Source organism: Rattus norvegicus, chromosome 5 (assembly GCF_021556685.1).
Source record: "Rattus norvegicus strain SHRSP/BbbUtx chromosome 5, alternate assembly SHRSP_T2T, whole genome shotgun sequence".
Classification (NCBI taxonomy): domain Eukaryota; kingdom Metazoa; phylum Chordata; class Mammalia; order Rodentia; family Muridae; genus Rattus; species Rattus norvegicus.
This window is the reverse complement of record NC_141538.1, coordinates 137,780,473-137,801,805: the sequence shown is the minus strand read 5'-3', so window position 1 is coordinate 137,801,805 and position 21,333 is coordinate 137,780,473. Positions and strand designations below refer to the sequence as shown.

At 53.4% G+C, this 21,333-nt stretch overlaps 1 protein-coding gene across 13 annotated transcripts in view; it reads left to right on the top strand.

The window, feature by feature from the left end:
• Ptprf (protein tyrosine phosphatase, receptor type, F) overlaps positions 1 to 21,333 on the top strand; it is an 81,955-nt gene that overhangs the window by 27,889 nt on the left and 32,733 nt on the right. For all 13 annotated transcript variants that reach the window (XM_087549591.1, XM_087549587.1, XM_087549585.1 and 10 more), the window contains 2 exon segments: positions 6,433 to 6,621; positions 14,829 to 14,939. In XM_087549591.1, the coding sequence (XP_087405717.1) occupies positions 6,433 to 6,621; positions 14,829 to 14,939 (300 nt within the window).

Below are 21,333 nucleotides of genomic sequence, written 5' to 3'. Positions count from 1 at the left end.
AATTTTTCCCAGTTCTGATAGTCTGCAAATGGAGTCCTCTTCTGTTAGCTGTGGACACAGAACACTTTCCCTGTGCCCATCCAGCTCTCTATCCCTGTGGTCCCAGGTGCCTATCAGGCCTGCTTTGTGCGTTTTGCCCCTTCCCCCAGCTTATGATCGTGGGCTGCATCAGTACCACTGGAAAGAGCTCTCAAAGTTGGAGGTGTTAGATGCCCCTGACTGTATATTCTCCATCCTTGGTAAAGAATCCTCCTCACCCTGGTTGCCAGGGGAGAGGAGGGCTTACCAAGGGCAGACTCTTGCTTCAGAGAGGTCCTTGTTGATGCAAAGTAGGGCAGAAGTGTATCAATGAGAGGTAGGTGTAGTCAGTCTAGCTAGCAAAAGCTAGCATCATCCCGAACCTTGTTGTGAGTAGAGGAGGAAGGGAGATAGACCAAGAGCATGCCAGGTAGCATCCGGCCCAGCTGCCTGTGAGATCCCAGAGGCGGTTCACTCTGGGTTCCTGGTTCAAGGCTGGTAGACAGAGGAACCAATGTTCTATCTAAGATTGAAATACAAGAAGAGGCCTGGGTCTGAGGAGGTGAATTGATAAGTCTAATTTGAAATCTGTCGAGTCAGGTGTGTGCAGGCATCCAAGGAAAGATGTGAGAAGGCCTAATGTGGAGTTGCCTGGCACTCTTGAAGGGCGGCTAGAGATGGAATTGTGAGAGCCAAGAAGCCAAGCCAAAAGGATCCCCAAGAACTGGCTTTCACTGTTGGGGGAGGGGGGAGCTAAGGGAGAAGCCAGAGCAAGGGAGGCAATGGAGGAATATGAAGGAGGAAAACCCAAGAAAGATGAGTATTGGGCAGTGTCCTTTGGCCTTGGCTCTGCAGTTGGCACTGACCTTGGCGAGCAGGCTTCCAGAAGGCGCGCGCGGGGGTGGCAGCAGGGCTGCAGGGGGCTGAAGAGGGAGTGGGAGGCTATCAGTGGTCTGAAGTGACTGGGAGCAAGGTCTGAACCTAGACAGGTAAATGGTTAAAAAGAAAATTCCTGGAGCAGGCCTCGGGTAGAGGAACCTCAGGAGAGAGAGCCCAGCATGAGGCAGAGCCTAGAGTGTAGGGGCCAGGCAGTGGCTGGCTCTGGGGTCCACTGAGTCCGAGAGTGGTGGGGAGGCCTCACCTGCCAGGCTGAATAGGATGCTGTGGAGTGCCAGGGAAGCCCAAGGGAGGGGGATTACTGAGAGGGGAGGCCGAGGCTGCCGACAGGCCCCAAACAGCTCAGACTCAAAAACAAAACAGGCTTTTAAGATGCCAAGTTTGATGAAATCTGAGTGCTGAAAGAGGTGGGAGTCTTCTCCTGGAAAAACAGCTGAAAGTCGAGACTGAAAGCTGCGAAGGGAGATGGGCCCTGAGGCCCCTCAGGCCCCCCCTTACTGCCTAGGAGCCTGGGGGTGGGGTGCGGGCTAGGCACCCAGCGTCAGAGCTTACAGGTTTGGGAGGGCTGTCTTGACTTTGTCTTTGCTGAGGATGGAGCTGCTCTGGGGACTGAGCTGAGGTGGCCCTGGGCTTCCTTGGAGTGCCAAAGGGCAGGGTGGGGCCTGGCCACCCACAGAGGTTCCTTTGTGGGTTTGGTCTTACTGTGTCTCCAGGTGCGTGTGTCTCTTCATATGTGTGTCTGACTCTGCATGTCCTCATACCTGTGTTCCCACACCTCTGTGCATGCCGCCTCTGGATCTGCCTGCAGGAGGCTGTTTCCACAGGTGCTTGTCACTGCAGATGCCCCTCCACAGGCACATGGAGGTTTCTATTTTTGCACCTGTCTCTTTCTCCACGTAGTTCTCTAGGTCCCTGGCTGTGCATGTTTCTAAGGTGTCTGTGTGTTCAGGGACAGGGCGATACATTCGTGCATAGAGGAGGGGTCAGCCTCACAGACAGTGCCACCCCAGGGAGCCAGGATATGTGCATGCGCATATGTGCCTGTATTCAGAGATGCCATGAAGCTGGATAAACATGGGTGAAGAGGTCTCGCTGACAGCCGGTGCCGGTGCTCGCCCCTGCTGCTACCACCCTCCCCTCTAACGCGTCTCCATCTGTTAGCTTTCCTGGTGCAGCCCCCTGCCTCTGGTCCAGACTCCGCCCCAGGCATCCCAGGCTTCACTGGACAAAGAGACCTGTGTGTGTTCTCTAGGGGCCTTCAGCAGCCTCCTTCCCTCCCCCTTCACTGCAGCCTGCTGCTCTAAACTTCCCACCCCTCCTGCCCTGTCCTCCGCTATCAGAACTCCAATACATACCTCAGACCCACCTTGCTATTTAGTATCACTCCATCCTCGCTATAGCCTTTACTCAGGCAGTGTGCAGGAAAGCTCTCTGCTTCGCAGGATCATTCTTGATCCTCCTTCCTCCAGGAAGTCACCAAGATAGCAGATGAGAGGTGGAGTCACAGTAATTAGCTCTACTGCTAAGGGACATCAGCCACGCTCCCTGTCCCTGTGGTGTGTATCCTCACCACCCCACCGCTTAGACACGCCCTCCCACATGCCCTGTCATCTCTGAGCTCTGAAACAACAGGACCTCTCCAGGGAAGGGGGTCAGGTCTCCCAACCTCAGTATCTGAAGGGCCAGTTGGGTGCAGGAGCTTTTCATGAACACTTGGAGGCTCACCCTAGGTGCACAGATATGTGCAGGTGGGACAGACTTTCGATTGTGTGTGCTACTTGTGTGCAGAGACTATCCAGGCCTAGGCTACTGGATTGATGCCTCTCCAAAGTCCCCCAAAGCCAGTGGGCTTCTTTTTCTGCTTTGGGAACTCTCGGTGTAGTAGAGGGCCTGGCCGACACTGTGGACTGTATACGCAGAGGCAACTTAACAGCTCCTGCACTGTTCTGGACCCTAGCAGGCGGGAGCTGGATGCGCAGCGTTGGTGGAGCTGGAATGCCTAAGGGGGAGCAACCCCTCCCCCCGAACTGAGGAGCAGGGTCCAGGGAGGGGGCGCGGCTGCTCCGCCTAGGTGGGGGCGGGAAGGGCGGCGCCCAGTAGGACTTGGACGCAGAGGCGCGCACCCGCTCGGACACAAGCGCGCGCAGCCCTTCCACCGTGGCACCCGCCTCTCTGCCGTCGCCATGGTTACCGGGTGGCCTGGAGGGGGGAGGGGCCCTCCCGCGCCAGCAGCCCCTGTGCTGACAGGACGTGTTTAGAGGGACTATAGCGTAACCCGTGCATCCCCCTTATGGAACACGGGCGCGTGCCAGAGGTGTCCACATGTTGGGAGCATTGGGCTTCCTTTACAGCACCTAAAAAACGAAGGGGTGTGTGTACATGGGGTGTCTGCAGTGGAGCCTGTAGCCGGAAGCCAGTTGAGGGCGGAGAGGGGGGAAGGGCGTGGTTCTTCCCAGGGACGCCCCTCCCTTCCACTGCCCTGCCCACCTTTTCCTGCGTGCTGGTCTAAAGCACCAGGGTCTTATCACCTGCTTCCCTCCAAGCTCCACCTCCAATTTAACTGAGTGACCTTGGGCGGGTTTCCAGATTTCTGCTAAGTCCCCATTTGCTCATATGCCTCACAGGGTTTTGGTAAAGATTGTCATTTTGTAAAGCGGTTAGAGAGTACCTGCAACAGAGTGAATGCTTCATGCTTGAAACCTTTAATAATCCCTGTATCCAGAGGCCTCAGTTTTCTCAGTTGTTGATGGGTCGGAAGTGACAGGGTGGCATGCATCCTCCTGAGAAATTTGCCGTGGTTATTAACCTGAGTGGTTCAGACTACTGTGATACAACTCTGGTGGTACTGGGGGGCTAGGGGGTGAAGGTGGCAAAGGGGCCAGTCATTCTGGACCCCAGGCATTTGGGGAATGTCTGTTGTCCTTGACTGAGTGTGTGGAAGGCTCCCAGGTGGGAGAAGGAGGAAGCAGCAGTGGGTGGGGGCTGACTTTCCCTTCTGGAGTGGGCTAAGAAGCAGCCTTCCTGGTGCTGCTGGGGACCTGGCTGGCACCAGGGACTGGCTTTTGGGTCCTGCTGTTTAGCTCTTTACATTCACTGGTTTTAGGCTTTGGCGGTGGTGCCTGAGGGATGATCTGAGCCAAGGACGGAGCCATTGAGAGTGTGATAATTGAGGGAGGAAAATTAATCGTCCTTAATTTGGCATAGGTCCCAAAGACCTTCCCCGTGTCAAGAATTCAGAGTAGATCCCTGGGACACTGGGCTGCAAGCATTTCTACTGCTCTCACTCTTGACTGTACTTTGCACGTAGGCCACAGAGGCTAGAGAACTCCTGGGCTCTGACTCTGGCGGGACCTAGCCATCCCTCATTCTGCACCCCATCTGTGCAGACAGATAGGAATAAGAGCTTGAAGAACAAGCTCAGTGTCTTCCTTAGTCAGTGACCATGGCTCTAGCTCCAGCAGCCTTGAGTGTCCGCCCCTAGCTGCAAGATGGGTTGGGGAGGATGTTCTAGGCCTCAGGTCTTTCTCTTGTCTTCCAAGTGGTAGCAGGCCAAGGACGCTGTGCATCCACAGTCCTTATTCCTCTCTTCTCTCTGTTCTCCTGCTGCTGTTTAGTATGATCCTTTCAAGAGTCAGCTGAGAGTCAGGGCACTGTGGGATCCTGCTTACAGCCAAAGAGACCCAGTGCTTACATGGGAATTTAAAGGGCTGCAAACAGGGAAGCGTATAGCCAATTCCTGGCCAAACCTGGGGGTTCAGGGCCATGCCGAGAGCTCTCTTATAACCACAGCCAGATACTCTTCTAGGAGTCACAACTTTGATGGGGTTCCTCCAGCTTTATCTCATGTCTGAGTTCCTAGGTGCTCTCACCCTGCCCTTTACTTTTCTCCCTCTGAGGCTGAGTCTTTCTGGCGCGGGAGCCTGGGTGCAGCAAATGTTCCTGCACACTAACCTGTGCTGGGCATGTGAGAGGGAGAAGAGTGGTGTCTGTCCCCACACCACACGGTGGACAGAGGGCAGACATTCCCTGTGCCTTCATTAGGTGTGCCGCCATCGTTAGGTGTGCCCAGAACCAAGCTTGGGAGGAGGAGAGGTACTGTTGAGTTCTGGAAAACACTTGACGGTTTTGCTTCCCCTAGAATGGGAAAGAGGGCCCCAGGCTATAGTTCCAGTATCTGTCTACCAGTGGCTCAGGCCTGGTTAATTATAACTTCAGTAGTTACTGGGTGCCTCTTCTATGTCAGGTACTCCTCAGCACTCTGGATTCGTTTTCTGATGGAATCTTCAAGGTTTCTTTACAAGGTGGACACCTAAACCCAGTAGACAGATGAAGCACCAGTGAGGAAAGAACACGCTCAGGCCCTAGAGTTGGTAGTTAGTGGTAGCGCTGTCAGTCCCACATGGTCTACACTGTCCCAGGGCCTGTCTTCCCTGCTCTTGGTGCTTCTGAGAGGTAGGGATTGGACTGCTTTGTCTCAGCTCATGGGGTTGGTTCAAGAACCTGTGGTAGAAGGGAATGGGTTGGGGCTGGAGAGATAGCTCAATGGTTAAGAGCACTGACTGCTCTTCTAGAGGTCCTGAGTTCAATTCCCAGCAACCACATGGTGGCTCACAACCATCTGTAATGGGAGCCGATGCCCTCTTCTGGTGTGTCTGAAGATAGCTACAGTGTACTCACAGACATAAAATAAATAAATAAATCTTAAAAAAAAGAAAGAAAGAAAGAAAGAAAGAAAGAAAGAAAGAAAGAAAGAAAGAAAGAAGTGAATGGGTCAAGTGGAAGTGATTTCCTTTGTGAGTTGCCAACTCTGGAAAATACTGGGAAGACCAGGGCTGGTTGTTTTGTTGCTGTTGTTTGGTTTTCGTCTTCTTAGCCTACACATACTCAGACATGGTCCTTTGGCCTTATCTTGGTTCTCGGGGTCAGGCATGAGTGAGAAAGGCCAGGGTCAAGGCTGTATGTAGTAGAGTGTGGTCAGAGGCAAGACTAGAGTTAGGTAGGGCAGGGCCCAGGGTCAGAGACCTGAGGCTCTGCCACATGATATAGCTGAAGGGATGCCAAGGAGGTATATCACGTGTGCTGACAAGGAAGTGGAGGCTGGACAAGCACAGGCTCTGGTGGGGCTGTGGCTATTGATGCTTTGGGAACTTTATTTCCCTTGCTGCCCCTACCCCACATCCATATAGCACTCTGCCGCAGCCAGCAGAGCATTGATCTCTGCTCCTCCTAGGACCTAGGGAGATAAGTGCTGACATCTTCAGTCTGTGCTTCCAGACTTGGCAACTCCCCAGCAGGGATGTGGTGGTATGGGCCCTCCTGCAGCCCCTGTATTGCCTAAAGAGACCTAGGACTCCCGACTCCTCATTTGGGGTAGGACTTGTGTTTCCAAGTCAGGGGTGGGAAAGAGAAGTGTACTGTGGGTCCCAGCTAACCTGGAAGTCAAGAGAAAGCTACACCGAGAGGTCCTCAGAGGTAAGCAGAGATAATCCTAATGCACACGTCACTCTTTGTTTGCAGAGGACCAGCTGCCGTCTGGGTTCCCGACTATCGACATGGGACCTCAACTGAAGGTGGTGGAGAAGGCTCGCACTGCCACCATGCTGTGTGCAGCTGGTGGAAATCCAGACCCTGAGATCTCTTGGTTCAAAGACTTCCTTCCTGTGGACCCTGCTTCAAGCAACGGTCGTATCAAGCAGCTGCGTTCAGGTGAGCTGAGGGCAGAGTTAAGGTGTCCTGAATACCTCGGGGAAGACACCTTCCAGCCTAGTCCAGTTAGGTGCTGGGGGATGAACTTTCTGAAGAAGACCGGTTAGAATGTCCCTAATGCCGTGGACCAGATCTTGCTTAGAAAACAAGATGTGGCAGCTAGAGCTGTCCTGATCCTTCTGAGATTGTCAGGCAACACATTTTAGGCCCGTTTTGCTCCTCCAAACATGCATGACATGCTAGCATGGTAGACCTGAGGAAGGTGCCCCGGGCTTTTCATCTTTCCCAGAGCCCAGCCCATGCCTCTGTTTCTCTAGACAGCAAGGTTTGCTGGGAAGGGGCCAGTGATACCTGATTCATCAGGCTTCAAGCGGAGCCTGAGAGCCTGAAACTAGGGAGATCTGCCTCTGTGCTTTGGCCGCCAGAGCCACTGTCTCACTCCTATGGATGTCTCAGTCGAGCCACCTTGGAGCCCTGGGAACAAGGATGCCATTGTGACTGAGAGGGAAGTGTCGCCCCATTGATCGATCTGCCTGTGAGGCTCCCGCCAAGAAAATAGATTTTGATTTTGTAGGAATGAAGTGGGTGGGAAACGAGGCTCAGAATCAGCCGGGCTGTGTTCTGCACCCGCTAGCAGCTCAGGATAGACCCACAGACTTGGCTTCAAAAGTTCTGCTGGCTGGGAGAAGGTAGGCCTCTGTCGTATGGCTTGAACTCCCGCTGCCTGTCCGCTGTGATGTCAACATCAAGAGGGATGTGTCCCCTTCTCTTAGGGCTCTGCTGGCCTCAGGGTGCACACCAGTCCCGGCCCCTCCCCTCAGGCCCACACCATTTTGGTACCCAGGAAGTAGAGGAAGTGATGAGCCACCCAGCAGGGCAGGATTCTGGCCCCAGCCACGGCCGCCTGAGACAGCCCACGAAGTGTTAGCTCATTTAATTTAATTAAAACTCAACAAGATGGAGGCAGCTGTAGTGCAGTTAATTAAAACAGCCATAATCAAGGCAGGAAATGGTCCGGCAGTGTTTGTGGCTGCTGCCCAGCACAGCACAGAGGCCGGCATGGCTCAGTTCCCCTGCATTTGCTCATGGGTGCCCCCAGGCAGGTTCCCCGTGCTGCCAGACGGTCCTCCCTACAGGCCTGACTCCTCCCCAGAATGGCATTGACTGTCTGTGGCAGGCAACAGTTCTGGGAAGGCCCGCTGTCTCCAGCATTTGTTCATCAAGTATTTATGTAGCTCTCGCCGTGTGCCAGACCCCGTGCCACCCCTCCCCTGCCTATCACTCCCCTGGATGCTGCACAGACCTCTTCCTTCTTGTCCTCACAGTGGCCAACAGCCCTTCCTCCTCCTCGAGCAAACCTCCTGCCCTCCTTTGGGCTTTGCCACCCCCGATTTCCTCTAGCTGCCCTGTTGTCCTTGCCTGAAGTGCTGGGTCCTCTAGCCCAGAGACCTGTCAGCCTTAACCTTGCTGTGACATCTGTCCTCTAGCAGGCCAATCCGTTGTTACTGCTGCTTCAGTCACCACCTCCTCATCTGTGCCTATACTGGTCAGCCCAGCCCAGATACCCTGTATGAGCTCCAGGTTCCGCATTCGAGATGCTGTCTGGGTTTTACCCCATCCTAGATGAGCAATGACTTCTTTACAAACAGCCGTGCTCTGCTCCCATTGACCATTTGTTCATGAGTGGCACCCCTCACCCACCCACTGAAAGAGACCCGACACTCCCACTCAGTAAGGAACCACATCCTCTTCATGCCTCACCAAATGAACCTCAAGTTGGTGCCCTCTTTCTTCTCTTTCTGTTGTCTCTGTTCTGTCCTGGGACACCACTGTTCTCCCTGCCTCTAGACTTGTTCTGAAAGCTCTGTCCTCCGGCAACGGTTGGTTGTTGTCCATTCATCTTCCTCCTGAGAGCCAGTTCTGGACCCTGGGCTCATAACCCTTGATCCTGCCTGCTCCTGGTCCAGGGACCCTGCTCCCATCACATGCTGGCTTTATCTCAGCCCGTCCTATCTACATGCACCCTATTAGTTCTGTGGCCTTAGTTAAGCTAACTTTGTCAGTTCTCATATCTTGCAAAGTAGCCGCATTTAGGAAACAGTGACACTTTGCGGCCTGGTTTGTGGTAAAGGCTCCGTTCCTGCCTCCTGCCGCTTCACACTTGCAGGTAACCACGATGACCCATCCTTGCCCACCTGGCCCTCTACTCACTTTAGCTTCCTCCCCTGGGAGCCTGCACCCAGCTTCCGGCTACTCCCTCAGGAGCCACCCTGCTTCATGCTGTCAGTGTTTGTCTCCAGCCCTACTTACCTAGGCTGGATATGGGAGGACCTGGGACAGATTTGCTTGGTAAGGTGCCCCTCCCCACCGTACCTGGTTCTCTCTCTGTCCTCGTTGAGGAATTATTTTATTGACCTTTGGGACTTATCGCCGAAGACGATATCTACTCATTTGACCTTTCCTGCCACCAGGAAGCTGTGACTTAAGAATCATAGGCTAGGGAGGGTGTGTGTGCCCAGTGCTTGGGATGAAACTGTGTGGGGACATCCCTTCACAGAGTGGGGTCAGGTCCCTATACACTTGCATATTTTCAAGGACCCTTGTAGTTTTCATATCACCAACAGTTTACAGAGTGCGTTATTACCTCGTGGTCTCTTGCAACGTCTCTGCCGTAGGACAGGTTGTAATGATTATGTCCACTGTCCGCAGGTCAAGGGGTCACATGTGGAGGGCGTAGGAGTTCTCCTGGGAAGTAACCCCAGTGTCTTCTAACAGCATGTCCTAACCCTGGAGTCTGAGAGTAGCTGTATCTGTCAGAGCTCCAGACATTCGCCCTGCAGACCTTAGGTCCCCCTGGCAGTCTCTACAGTGCCACCAGCATCTGTGAGCCATAGCACATCTGTATACATCTGCATATGGTGTGGCCCCAGAGCAAGGGCTGACAACACGCACCGCTAAGGCGTCAGCTCTGCTCGAAGGGCTCTTTTCCTGCTGCAGCAGTGTGACCCGCTGCCACAGTACCCTTATGGCCCCTTGAGCGTGAGACCTGAGGCAAGCCTGTGAAGAGAGGACGCCTGCTGTGGCGGTGGCAGAATCGGGGCTGTCAGTTGGAGATGGCAGCTCTGGCTGCAGGAGGAGGCCTCTGGTCCCTCTGAGATGCTTGTAGCTTCTCCCTCTGCTGGCTGGCCCAGCTTTGACTGCAAGTGCTCTGCCTTTGGCTGGGTCTTCCAGAGAGTGCTGCAGTCAGCGTGTGATTATAGTTCTGAGCTCATTGGCACGAGTCTCCTGGGGAGGCTGACACATGGGCCCTTCCAGTCCCATATACCTGTCTAGTGAAACAGAAAAGCCAGGTTCTCAGTCAGTGGGTTAAGTGGAGAAAGAGCAGAACCACAGGGCTTCAGTGCCAGGCTGTGTGCACTACAACCCCCGCCCTAGCGGTTGTCACCTTTCTGGTCTGAGTATTGCTAACCTTAACTCAGAGAACCTTAAGGTAGTTTTGTTTATCTGGCTTATACCTATTGATGTTCACCGTATTAGACATTTAAGATAGAAGATTTTAAATACTTACTAGTTATTTTAAAATAATTTAAAAACTATGAAGTGTTAACATAAATAGCATTCTAAAATAAAAAAAGATAATTGTGTAATCTAAGACAAAAAAAAAATGGTTAGTTAGGAAACCCTCATTGTTAAATGCTTAAATGTGGCTGCATTCAGCCTGCTAACAGTATTACAGGGTACGTACTCTTCAGGAAATGCCACTGTATATTCATAAGGGGAAGCATCTAAATAAGGCAGATAGCTCTGTTTTTGAAACAAGGTCCTTACTGTATAGCCCTGGGTGGCATGATGCTCTACAGAGTCCAGCCTCTCCTAGAACTTGCCACGGTCCTCCTGTTTCAGCCTCCCAAGTGCTAAGGTTGGAGGCAACACACTCCACCCAGTCTTAGCATTGTATGGACTACAGTTTATAGGCTTTATCCTTGTGGGCTCCCTAAAAGGTTTTCAGTGATTCCCTCCTACCCCCAAACACACGCACACACACACACACACACACACACACACACACACACACACACACACACACAGGAGCACACATGGAGAATCTCTATGTTGGTCTATTCTCATTTTCCCGTGTGAACACATGCGCTCCCTCCGCAGCCACCACCTTTGCCTCCACATCCATCAGGAAGGCTCGGAGTTGACTGGTTAGATCTTGTTTGCCTCACGTAAAAGCCTCTTACTGTTTCCAGGCCTCCTCCTCCTCCTCATTTATGCAGAGAGATGGGAATGTTTTTTCCAGGTGGGTGTTGCCAAGTCCAGCGAGACAGGAACTGATCTCTGGTCATGAGCACTTCCAACCCAACCCCCACTGAAGGAGCCAGGGGGTAGATAGACTTGGATCTGGGTCCGTCTATAGGTTCCTGGCTCCAGTGGTTGAAGTGGGTGTCTCGGGACAGGCACCTATTGGAAGACAAACCTACTCAGGGTTCATAACAGGCTGGGTTTTGACAGACAAGTGCCTGCCCCTTTTGGCTGCAGATCCCAGGGGTCTGAAGCACCAGGCACACAAGGAGTGGGTGCTGGCCCTTTGCCTCTCACCAGATAGGCTGAGGAGCTCTGACTACTCTACCCTGATAGGGTCAGGTGGGTTTTACAGGCCGTTAGCCACTGGGGTGTGAGCTGAGTCCCATGCCTCCCCAGTTGGATGCCAGGGCTGGTCTCTGTCTGGGATCCCTGATTCATGGTAACCTATGTGAGCTCTTCCTGAACCTTGCCTGCTTAAATGCCCTGGTTTTGTTTTGGTAAGTGCTGCCCTTGGACGCTTACCCTGTGAGATTTGGGTGGTCTGGGGTGGGTGCTGCTCCCCTTCCTCTCCATCAGCCCGGCCAGCCAGGGTCCTAGGAGCCCAGTCCTGCCTCCCTGATCCATATCAACACCTCTCCAGATTCAGCTCTCTACTTCCTCAGAGCAATGCTGTGGCCAGGGGACATGCTGCACCCACACTCAGCCTGGCCCAGCCCGGTGCTCGCTCACACAGCACTTGAGTCACCTACACGGAGGCCTCAAGTTCTCCCTCTAGTTAAGGCCCTTTCTAGTGTTTTGTTTTGTCTGATTTGGCTTTGTGTGGCTTTCCTTCCTTTTGTACTAATGTTTCTCTCTGATCTTATTTGCATTCAAATTACCTCGCCAGGTGGTTCACCAATCAGAGGTAAGAATGCTGTCCGTGCATTTCGCCACGCCACGCCACGTCACACCACACCACACCACTGCTGTCGCCGTTGGTCACCTCCACTCCATCCCGTCCAGTCCGTCACCTCCCCATCCCCATCCTGCCCTCTTCAGTCTCTTCATCTCCAGCTCCAGCCCTGCTCTCCCACCAGCCACCACACACCTCCACTCTCCAGTCGTTTCCTCCTGTGGACTCATCCATTACAAGTCTGCATTGTGGACATACCAGCTGAGACCGCCCTGGGTGGCAGGGGCTCACCCCACAGAAGGGACCCATTTGTTTCCCATAGCGAGTGCTAGCCTGTCCCTAAGACTGGCATAGATGGAGACACCTTCTCCAGGAGAGAGTGGTTGGGGAGCACGAGCAAGTCTGGCCCTGTCCCTCGGGAATCTCCTTTTTCTTAGATTACTACTTGACTTTTCCTTTAGTGTTTTGGTCCCGTGGTCCAGTGAAGATCATCCCTTATAGCTCTTCAGCATCAAGGGCTAGATATTTTAGATGGCAATTGGGAACTAAACAGACCCATGCATAACTAGGTCCCCCGACCTGTCAGCTTGCAGCCCCTCTGAACCGCCTTCATGTAACAGGACTCTGCAACCTGTTGGTGGGAAAGCAGAGACTCTGGACTGGTAACGGTCAGGGTTCAAGTCTGTCTCCTCTTAGAACTGGAGCCAGGGCCACCTCCCCTCAGGGCTGTTTGACTTACAGGAGAGTGAGGATGAATATGGACACTTTGTCACATGCTGAGTGGTGGTGTGTGTTTTATCCCGCCATTTTCTCCCCACATCCGTCAATATTTGTGGGCACATGTAGGCCAGAGTTCAAGGATAGAGTGCTCAGAAGTTGGGACTTGGTGGGGGGCAACTATTTGTGGCTCTGGTAACAGGACGAGGTTTCCCTGCCCTCTCTGCATCACCTGCACATGTGTCTCTTTAGCACATGCCCACCCTGCTTTCCCTCCTACTGGGTCTGGGTGTCAGTACCAGATTTGGAGATGTCTGTGTGTAGTCTCAGGGTCTGTACCGGGTAATGTCCTAGTTTGCTTTCTATTGCTATGATGAACATCATGACCAAAGGCGACTTGGGGAGGAAGGGGCTCATTTGGCTAGCATGTCCCGATTACTGTCTGTCGTTGAGGGAAGTCAGCACAGGCACTCAAACAGGAGCGGAGAGAGACAGTGGAGGAGAGCTACTTACTGACTTGCTTGACTTGCTCTCCGTGGCGTTCCCAGCTTGCTTTTTTATACATCCAGGACTACCTGCCCAGGGCTGCTACCACCCACAGCGAGCCAGGCCCTCCTACATCAGTTGTTAATCAAGAAAATACATCCCACAGATTTGTCTACCTTTTTCTCAATTGAGATTCCCTCTTCTCTCGTGACTCTAGCTTGTGTTAAGTTGGCAAAAATAACTAAGGAGCACAGGTCTCCTGACCAGACTTAGGCTCTCGTCCCAGGGGAGCTTCCTCCTTCCAGCAGCTGCAGTCCCAGGCACTCTTTCTTGTTCTCAGCTTGTGGCACCAGTTACCTGTCTCCCCCAAACCTCTATTGAGCTGACTATGGGCAAACCCCACCAACCAGGGCCCTGATCCTCACCTGCTTGTGTGAGCATCTGCTCTAACGGTGTCCACTCATCCCACGGCTATGACCCATTGGCTGCCAACCAGCACTGCTCTTGCAGTTGCTGGGCATTTGCCTTGTGCTCTGATGTCCGTGGGGAAGCTGAGGTCAAGGCTAAGGAGAGGCCAGCCCTTTCCCTCTGTGTTGGTAGCATCCCCCCACCCCCGCCCCGGCTGCTAGCCCTCAGCCTTCTGATGGTCACAGCTCCTGCTGCCAGGGCGCTGGTGGTGAAAGGGGAAAGACTGGGGTTTGGAGAAGCTGAAGCTTGGACCCAGAGTGTCTCCTCTTGGGCCCGGGCTGTGAGAACACAGCTTGAAATTCCCTCTGAGGTTCCTGTCCAGTCCAGTTAGGTGGGACCTGGCAGGTTCTGCCTGTGCTGTGTGGGCGTGATTGCCAGTCAGGGTGGAGGAAGAAGCTCTTTAGAGCTTCTCCAGCTGTTCGTGCAGGAGGTGGTTTTCTGTCAGGCTGTGTCCTGTGGGGGTTATTAGCTGTCCGTTGGACTGTCCTGTGTGGGTGTAATTGTCTGTCAAATTGTTCCAGGGAGGGGCGTGGTGCTTTGCCCTGTGGGTTTCTCTGTCATAGATAGATAGCCCAGTTTGCTTTCACTAGCAGTTTCCAAGTGTTTATTGCTGGGGGTGGGGGTGGGGCAGCATCAATGCAAGTGATCCTCCACCTCGGGTTCACTCACTTGACCTGACAGTACAGGTCCCAAATGCAAGTTTCATCCATCCTCTCAGAGGGTCTTTTCAGCTACCCCCACCCCCAGTCTTGGCTCCTGTCTGTCCGCCTGTGGCCAGAGCAGCCCCTCAGGGCGCTGGCCCAAGTGGGAGCTACAGTCTCCATTAGCCTTCTGAATTATGCAGAAGCCTTGGTGGGTCGAAGCACTTTAGCAGGACCAAGCTGAGGAAAGTAGCCGGAAAGGGTGGGGCAGGGTGGAGGTAGAATAGGAGGAGATGGTGGGAGTGTGGGGCAGGGGCTGCTGTGCACCAGGCCCCCAGGCAAGCCCCTTCCTCCTGAGTAGGTGATAGTGCTCAGGCTCTTGTCTGATGAGGACATTGCTTGTTTAGGAATTTCCAGACCTGTGTGTCTGTGGGCTTTGTGGACAAGAACATTGATAAGCACGATTATTGATAAATAGTCTTAGGACTCGGGACCGTGGTGGGCGCTCATGCATAGCTCCTGGGTGGATCTTGCTTCTAAGTACATGATCTTGATTCTTGCTTAGAGGGACCTGGCTCATCAGAAAGAGCTGCCTGGAAGCCACACAGGCCCAGGCCCAAGCCCTGGGCTACACTTGTCCCAGGCCACACTCACCGTGGACCATGACTGATGTCTTCTCTTGTGTCCCCCTACAGGTGCATTGCAGATTGAGAGCAGCGAGGAGTCTGACCAAGGCAAGTACGAGTGTGTGGCAACCAACTCGGCAGGCACACGCTACTCGGCCCCCGCCAACCTGTATGTGCGAGGTAAGAAATTGGCCACACCTGGCTCTGTCAACTTGGAGCCAAGCTTCACCTGCCAAGCATGCTGCCTGGAGGAGACCTTGGTGCAGATACTGGAGGGACTCCGCACGTCTTTCCTCCCCATCTCTGTCTGCAGCAGTTCTAGCAGCCGCCATCTCCGTAGCTCCCAGTGGGCATTCTACTCACAGCCGCCACTACTTGCCTTCTTCCCTTCAGGCCCTTGGGGAAGCAGACACTCCCTCCACCCTCTCACCCCCTGGGAGCATTTGTATCTCTTGTAGGTCTTTGCTGCCCTGTTCCAGAGCCCTGTGGGAGTCTGGAGCCTTCTGAGCAGACATTGCTGTTGGCGTGTGTGTGTGTGTGTGTGTGTGTGTGTGTGTGTGTGTGTGTGTGTGTGTGTGTGTGTGTGTGTGTTTTGGGGGTGGGGAGTTGAGCACAGACAACATGTAATTACATGTGAGTGTGCTGCATGTCTGACCTGACTTTCCTCCTGCTACCCCAGCAGGCTAGGCTCTAGGACTCTGGTTCTAAATTTTAGATTTGGCAGGGCTCAGGAATGGACCAGATGGGCCTTCTAGGAGGAGCCTGCTGTGTTCTGTCACCAACTCTGTCCCTCATGAGCCCCTATAGGTATAGTGCCTTGGGCTGTATGCTATTTACAGTTAGATCCGTAGCTGAAGGTTCTGGGGATGTTTTGGTGAGTCCAGCCTCTGTTTATAGCCAGAAGGAATCAAAGTTGGCCACCCGGGTCCTCCCTGATACCGTGAGAGATCATCTCGAAACTATGGACCCCCTGTTGGGGATCACTGGAGGAAAGAGTCCAAGCTTCCCTGCCTTTCCCCTGCAGTAGTAACTCCATCACTTAAAAGGATCCTCCCTCTTTCTGAGGATGGTCTGATGCCTCTCCAGCTCATGGAGCCCAAGTGATGGCAGTGGCCATCTTCCTCTCAAAGCAGTTTGGCAGACTTACTTACTGAAGGTGGAGAGGTATAAGCTGCCAGCTGCTTACAAGGGCCAACCATGCCCCAGAGCACGGGTCGGTTTTGGAGGGGTCGCAGGTGTCCGCCTGTTAGTTGACCAGAGAAGCTGTTTGAATTGGCTAACTCTGTTTCTTCTTTGGGAGTTAGTTGGGAAACCCCTATCACTGTCCTTGCCCTGTGTACCAATTTGGTGAGATGACTCACTGCCTCCTGTCTTTAGGAACACCATCAAGACAGAGACCAGGAACCCAAAAACCTGCTGAAGGCTGAGAGGAATAGAATTGAAAAGAGCACACTTAACCCCAGGCTGATCCAGGCTGGGTATCTTAACAAAGGCCCAGGAGTCTGCAAAGTTCCGTCTGGGAGATTAGCAGCTGAAAAGACTCTTCACAATGACCAGCCTCCTCCTCCCTCTTCAGCCAAGGCAGCCCCTGTCTGCACATGGCTACAGCAGAGAGGAGAGGCCAGGCAGAGCCTTGTAAACCCCAAGTCAGCTGTTTAAGCATTGCTTTATGGCCGTTTCCTAGGATAGAGCTGCCACAGGCAGTACAAACGCAGGAAAAGGCCACCCAGACTCCAGAAGGATGATGTGGGCATCTTAGCTAGGCACCACACCTGTCCAGGTAGCGCTGTCTTGCTGACGGTGCCCAGTGGCCGGGCAATGGTTCTCTCTGGAAATGGGTTGGGTGGCCACTAAGGCAATGCAATGACCAGGAGACCCTAACCCTTGGATCATCCCTACTTTCAGAGTCCCTGCTGTCCACACATGATTGCCTTGGACATGACCCTAGCTGAATCCTGCCTTATCCCACTTCTTGGGATAAGCTCCACTTGCAAGGGCCTTGGGAGGTCAAGGGTATAGTAGTTCCTTTACCCTCAGCCCTGCCTGTCCAGAGCCTAACATAGCCACCCCTGGCTTCTGTAGCTCACCCGCCAGGCCCAGCCTCATATCAAGAATCCGTCTGAGTCTGTGGGGGGGCCTTTGGATCTAGGATTTCGGACCGTAAGGGAAGCCCTGCTTACTTGGGACCCTGGCCTGTAGTGTTTCCAGCTTGCTTTTGTGCCTAGCAAAGCCCCATCGGCCCAGGAGTGCTCTGGGATGGCCTGTGCACCGCCAACCACCAGCTCTGTATTTCTAACTCTGTATGTGGGCGGATAGGCATGGAAGAACCCTGCCCCACCCTGGTGCCTCTCTGCTGGACTCTTGTCTCCCAATATAGCGGCTTCAGGATTTCAATCCATGGTGGTTCCTGTTGTCACCCAGAGATGGAAGTCCCCAACTCTGTCGGGCCCTAAACCTCCCGATTCAGGCTAGTGTGAATCATAGTTCAGGGGTTTCTTATCCATAGCACTGTTCACATTTTAGACTGAAAACATCTCTGTTGAGGGCCATTCTTCACATAGTAGGATGTTTAGAAGCATCTCTAGCCATTCAGGTACCAGTAGCAGCACTTAATCAGACCAGTCTAATAACCATAGCTCCCTCCAGACTCTGGCACCCAGAGGCACTTTGCCCCTGTGGAGACCCTTTATCTCAGGATTGCGGCCTCCTGAGGGCTTCCGTCTCTGCCTCTAACTTTGTTCTTCTGTCTATTTGACTCATCTTCTCAGACTTAGTCTTCCCAGTTCTTCTTCTGTTCCCCAAGCTGCGCGGGCTGCCTCTCTGAGGCCCAGTGGGGCAGTCCATGTAGAGCTCCCAGCATGCTGCCAGGTGCACAGGAGGCGCATGAGAGGCAGCTGTCTGGGTTTCTGTCTGTTGGGCTAGCACTGGGGGACACACGTCGTACATTTACATCTGACTTTATTCACAGTTGCTTACAGTTCCACCCACAGTCTAGCAGGCCCAGGCACGCTGGGTGGACCAGCCTCTTTCTCCATCACCATCTGACTCCCTCCTCCAGTGACTCATTTTCTCCTTCTCTCCACGGCGTCTCTCCCCTCCAGCTCTCAGACATACAGTTGCCTGGGCCAAGGCAGAACCCTGCCCTTGGCAAAGCCTGGCTTACCTGTACCGGGATCACCAGCCGCCCCCTTCTCTTCAGGGACCCACCCTGCGTTTGAGTCTCCGCTCTGAAATGAGGATGTTACCTCCTGGCCTTTCTTCCCACAGGCATCATCCGGGCATGCTCCTCACGCGAGTGTTGGCGCAGCATGGGGCTTCCTCACAGTGGTGGGGCTGTAGTGGCTTGTGTGCCTCTGTGGGTTTGTGAGCTGGGTGGGCCCTGACCCCAGAGCCCAGTAGGGTCTGTCTGAGCGGTGAGGGTGTGTGAGGCGTGGGGACTGGCCCGTGCCCCACTTCTACCTTCCCCGCTCTGCCCTCATCGTCCCTGGCACCCGCTGGTGGGCCCTACCCTGTCCACTGTGTCCCTCCATGAGTCCTAAGTCTTCTGTGAGCGGCGTGGTCCGTGTGCACCCGTGTGCACGTGTGTGTGCGAGGGGCACAGGAGTCCTGTCTTGTCTCTGTGCTGTGTGGGCAGATGGAGGTTGGCCTGTTTTTACTCTCTCTGTGTTTCTCCTTGTCTTTTTTTATTCCCTCTCATCCTCATCGCACTCTGCCATCAACCCAAACTCTCATCTCTCAGATCAGCGAGAAGGTTGGTCGTTTTCACTTCTTATCCATCTACAGTTCGCTGCCGACTGTGTCCGTCAGTTGGGACCAGCGGGCTTGGTCGGCTCCCTCAGGCTCGCTCCAGCCGTGCCTGCCCGCCAGTTGGCCTCTTCTCAGTGTTTGGGCTGGCTGGCAGGCAGGACCAGGGATGGGTGGGCAGGCCTCCTGCCCTGCATGTCCCTGTTGCTTGAATCCCTGATGCACTGTGTGTCTGCATGTCCCTTCCCTTAGCCAGGCTCCGCTGTTGGAGTGTCCACTCACGCATGGTGCACGGCATAAAACTACCCGTCAGAACTGCACGCAGCTTTGCACCCAGACCAGGCTAGGGCTCTGTTCAGGAATGGTTGTGGGGATCTCTGGTCAGAGAAACTGTAAAGGCTGCAGTGCTTAGCATGTGTAGGGGGTTAGGGAAGCTTCTGTAATCTCCTCACTCTTATATAGGCCACGTTTCCTAAGAGAAGGCAGAACTCCAGGAGACAATAGTAGACTTAATTTAGAGTGAGATGTCCCCTTGAGATCTTGCAGTACACAACACAGTCCTGCAGTGTCTGCCCTGTCCTTGAGGCCCCCAGAGCCTTACCAATGCTCCATGAAGCAGACTGGCTGTTCTGAGACATAAGACCAGCCTTGGTCTGCCTCTCAAAGACCCTGACGGCTGTAGTCCAAGGCAAGTGGCATCATTTTGGTACACTAAGTAAGTGTCCCGACATTATATCCTTTCTGTCTCTTACCAGGTCCAAACCCAGGTCACCCTGCCTGCCCAGACCCCTCTACCTGAGCTTCTAAGCCAGCCTCTCTAAGGGCGCAGTGTATGTGGCTCAGTGACCAGCCAACAGCCCTCAGTCCCATGCTAGGCTGCGGCACTAAGCATTCAGATCCAGCTTGCTTTTGCCTGGGGTGACTGAGTTATCACCACAATTTGCCGGGGCCTTGAGTTTCAGTCCGGCTCAGCCTTAGGTTGGGGCAGGGCTCCTTGACATTCCCTGTATCCCCTCCCAGAGCACTCAATCCCCCTGGAGCCAGGCCTCTATTTCTCAAGTCTGGGCCAGCAAGGGGCTAGTGGTCCTTTACATACCATGTGGTGTAAAGGGTTAATCACTGGCTTCGGGGGTCCCAGGAAGAAGCACAGGACAGACCCAAGCTACCAGGCGGCTTCTGCATCATGCCCTGTGGTTTTGAATTTACTCCAGGAGGACAAGGGAGCCAGTCAGGAGGAGGGCTGCAGCCTGGGCTCAGATATCAACCTAAGCCTCCATCCATATGCACTCCTGAGCTCTGGGGCATTTCGGTTACACCATTTCGCTGACCAGGCGGATCTGCCAGGGCGTTCAGAAAATAGTCAGCAGCAGACAGCCCAGTCCGAAGCCACTCCCCCCACACCCCTTCAACCTACCCTCTGCGTCCTTTGTTCTTTCTCCCACCCACCCTGCGGTCCCACCAAAAATAAACGCATACACAAATATTTAACGGGAAGGAGAAATGAGTTTCTAAATATTCCGGGGGGATTTGCCGGGCTGGTAATTTGTTTGGTGCTGATAATTGCATCTTACATTTTTCTAGCTTTACTTAAAACTGTGTGCCGGGTGTGCCAGCATTTAATTACTGCTCTGCGGCAGCCACAAGGTTATTTATTAAAGAGTTATTTTATCTTGATACAGTGGATCCTGCCCCTTATCCCCTCCTTAATGTTGTGTTATTTTCATCAGAGAAATTTCCGCAAGTGAATGCAGATTGTGGGGCTACCTCCCCCTGCGATTAGGCTGTCACTCCACTGAATGCTGATCCCTCCAGGCGCTGCACCACCCTGTTATAGGGGGTTGTCAGCGCAAGTAATTAGACTTAAAAGTTACAGCTGAAATATAATCCAGAAATGGCAGGGCCCTGTTTTGGAAATTGTCTATAAAATGTCAGCAGTAAGGATGCACAGGGAACGGTAATAGACCGGCATTGTTGGAGCCTGAGATTAGACCCTAAGTGCATTCCCCAGCTCCAGTTTTCCCTTCCCTGCTGTTCATCTGTCAATAGACCGAGTCCAGGGTGAGTCCCGTTCCCTTTGGAGGCCCCGTGCTTGCGGTGGCTGGGGGAGGATGATAGAGATGCTGGGTTGGAGCATCAACCACTTCCTGCTGTTGGCTCAGGGGTAGCTGTCCAGGCTGGGCTAGGACACAGGGCCTCTAGCATTTGGGACTCTTTGCCTCTTTCCCCCCACACCATTTTCTGTAGATGAGCTGGCCTGCCTGAGCTCTAGCAGATGGCTTTCCAGGAATCTTTGCATGTGGGGACCCTAGTGTCCTTCCATAGGAATGTAGTTATCAGTGGAACACCTGGGGCGTCTGGTTGAGGTCCTTTCCTGGTGCTGGGTGACGCTGACCTCACACCTGTCTGTAGCCCCTAGAGTTCTCCCTACAGCTTGCATCTTGGAGAGGAAATAAAAGCCATTCTTTTTTTTTTTTTTTTAAGATTTATTTATTTTATGTATATGCGTACACTGTCACTGTCTTCAGACACACCAGAAGAGGGCATCGGATCCCATTACAGATGGTTGTGAGCCACCATGTGGTTGCTGGGAATTGAACTCAGGACCTCTAGAAGTGCAGCCATCACTCTTAACCATTGAGCCAACTCTCCAGCCCCCAAAGCCATTCTTAGTATCAGTTTCCACAGGGACCCAGTTTCCTGACAGGGGCTAGAGATGGAGGCTCTCAAAGGAGTGGCCCAGGGCATTGGCTTGACCTCTGAGACTGATCCATGAGGTCTCTACTATGTCCAAAAACACTGTCCACTATGGACTATCCAGGGGTAAAAGTTT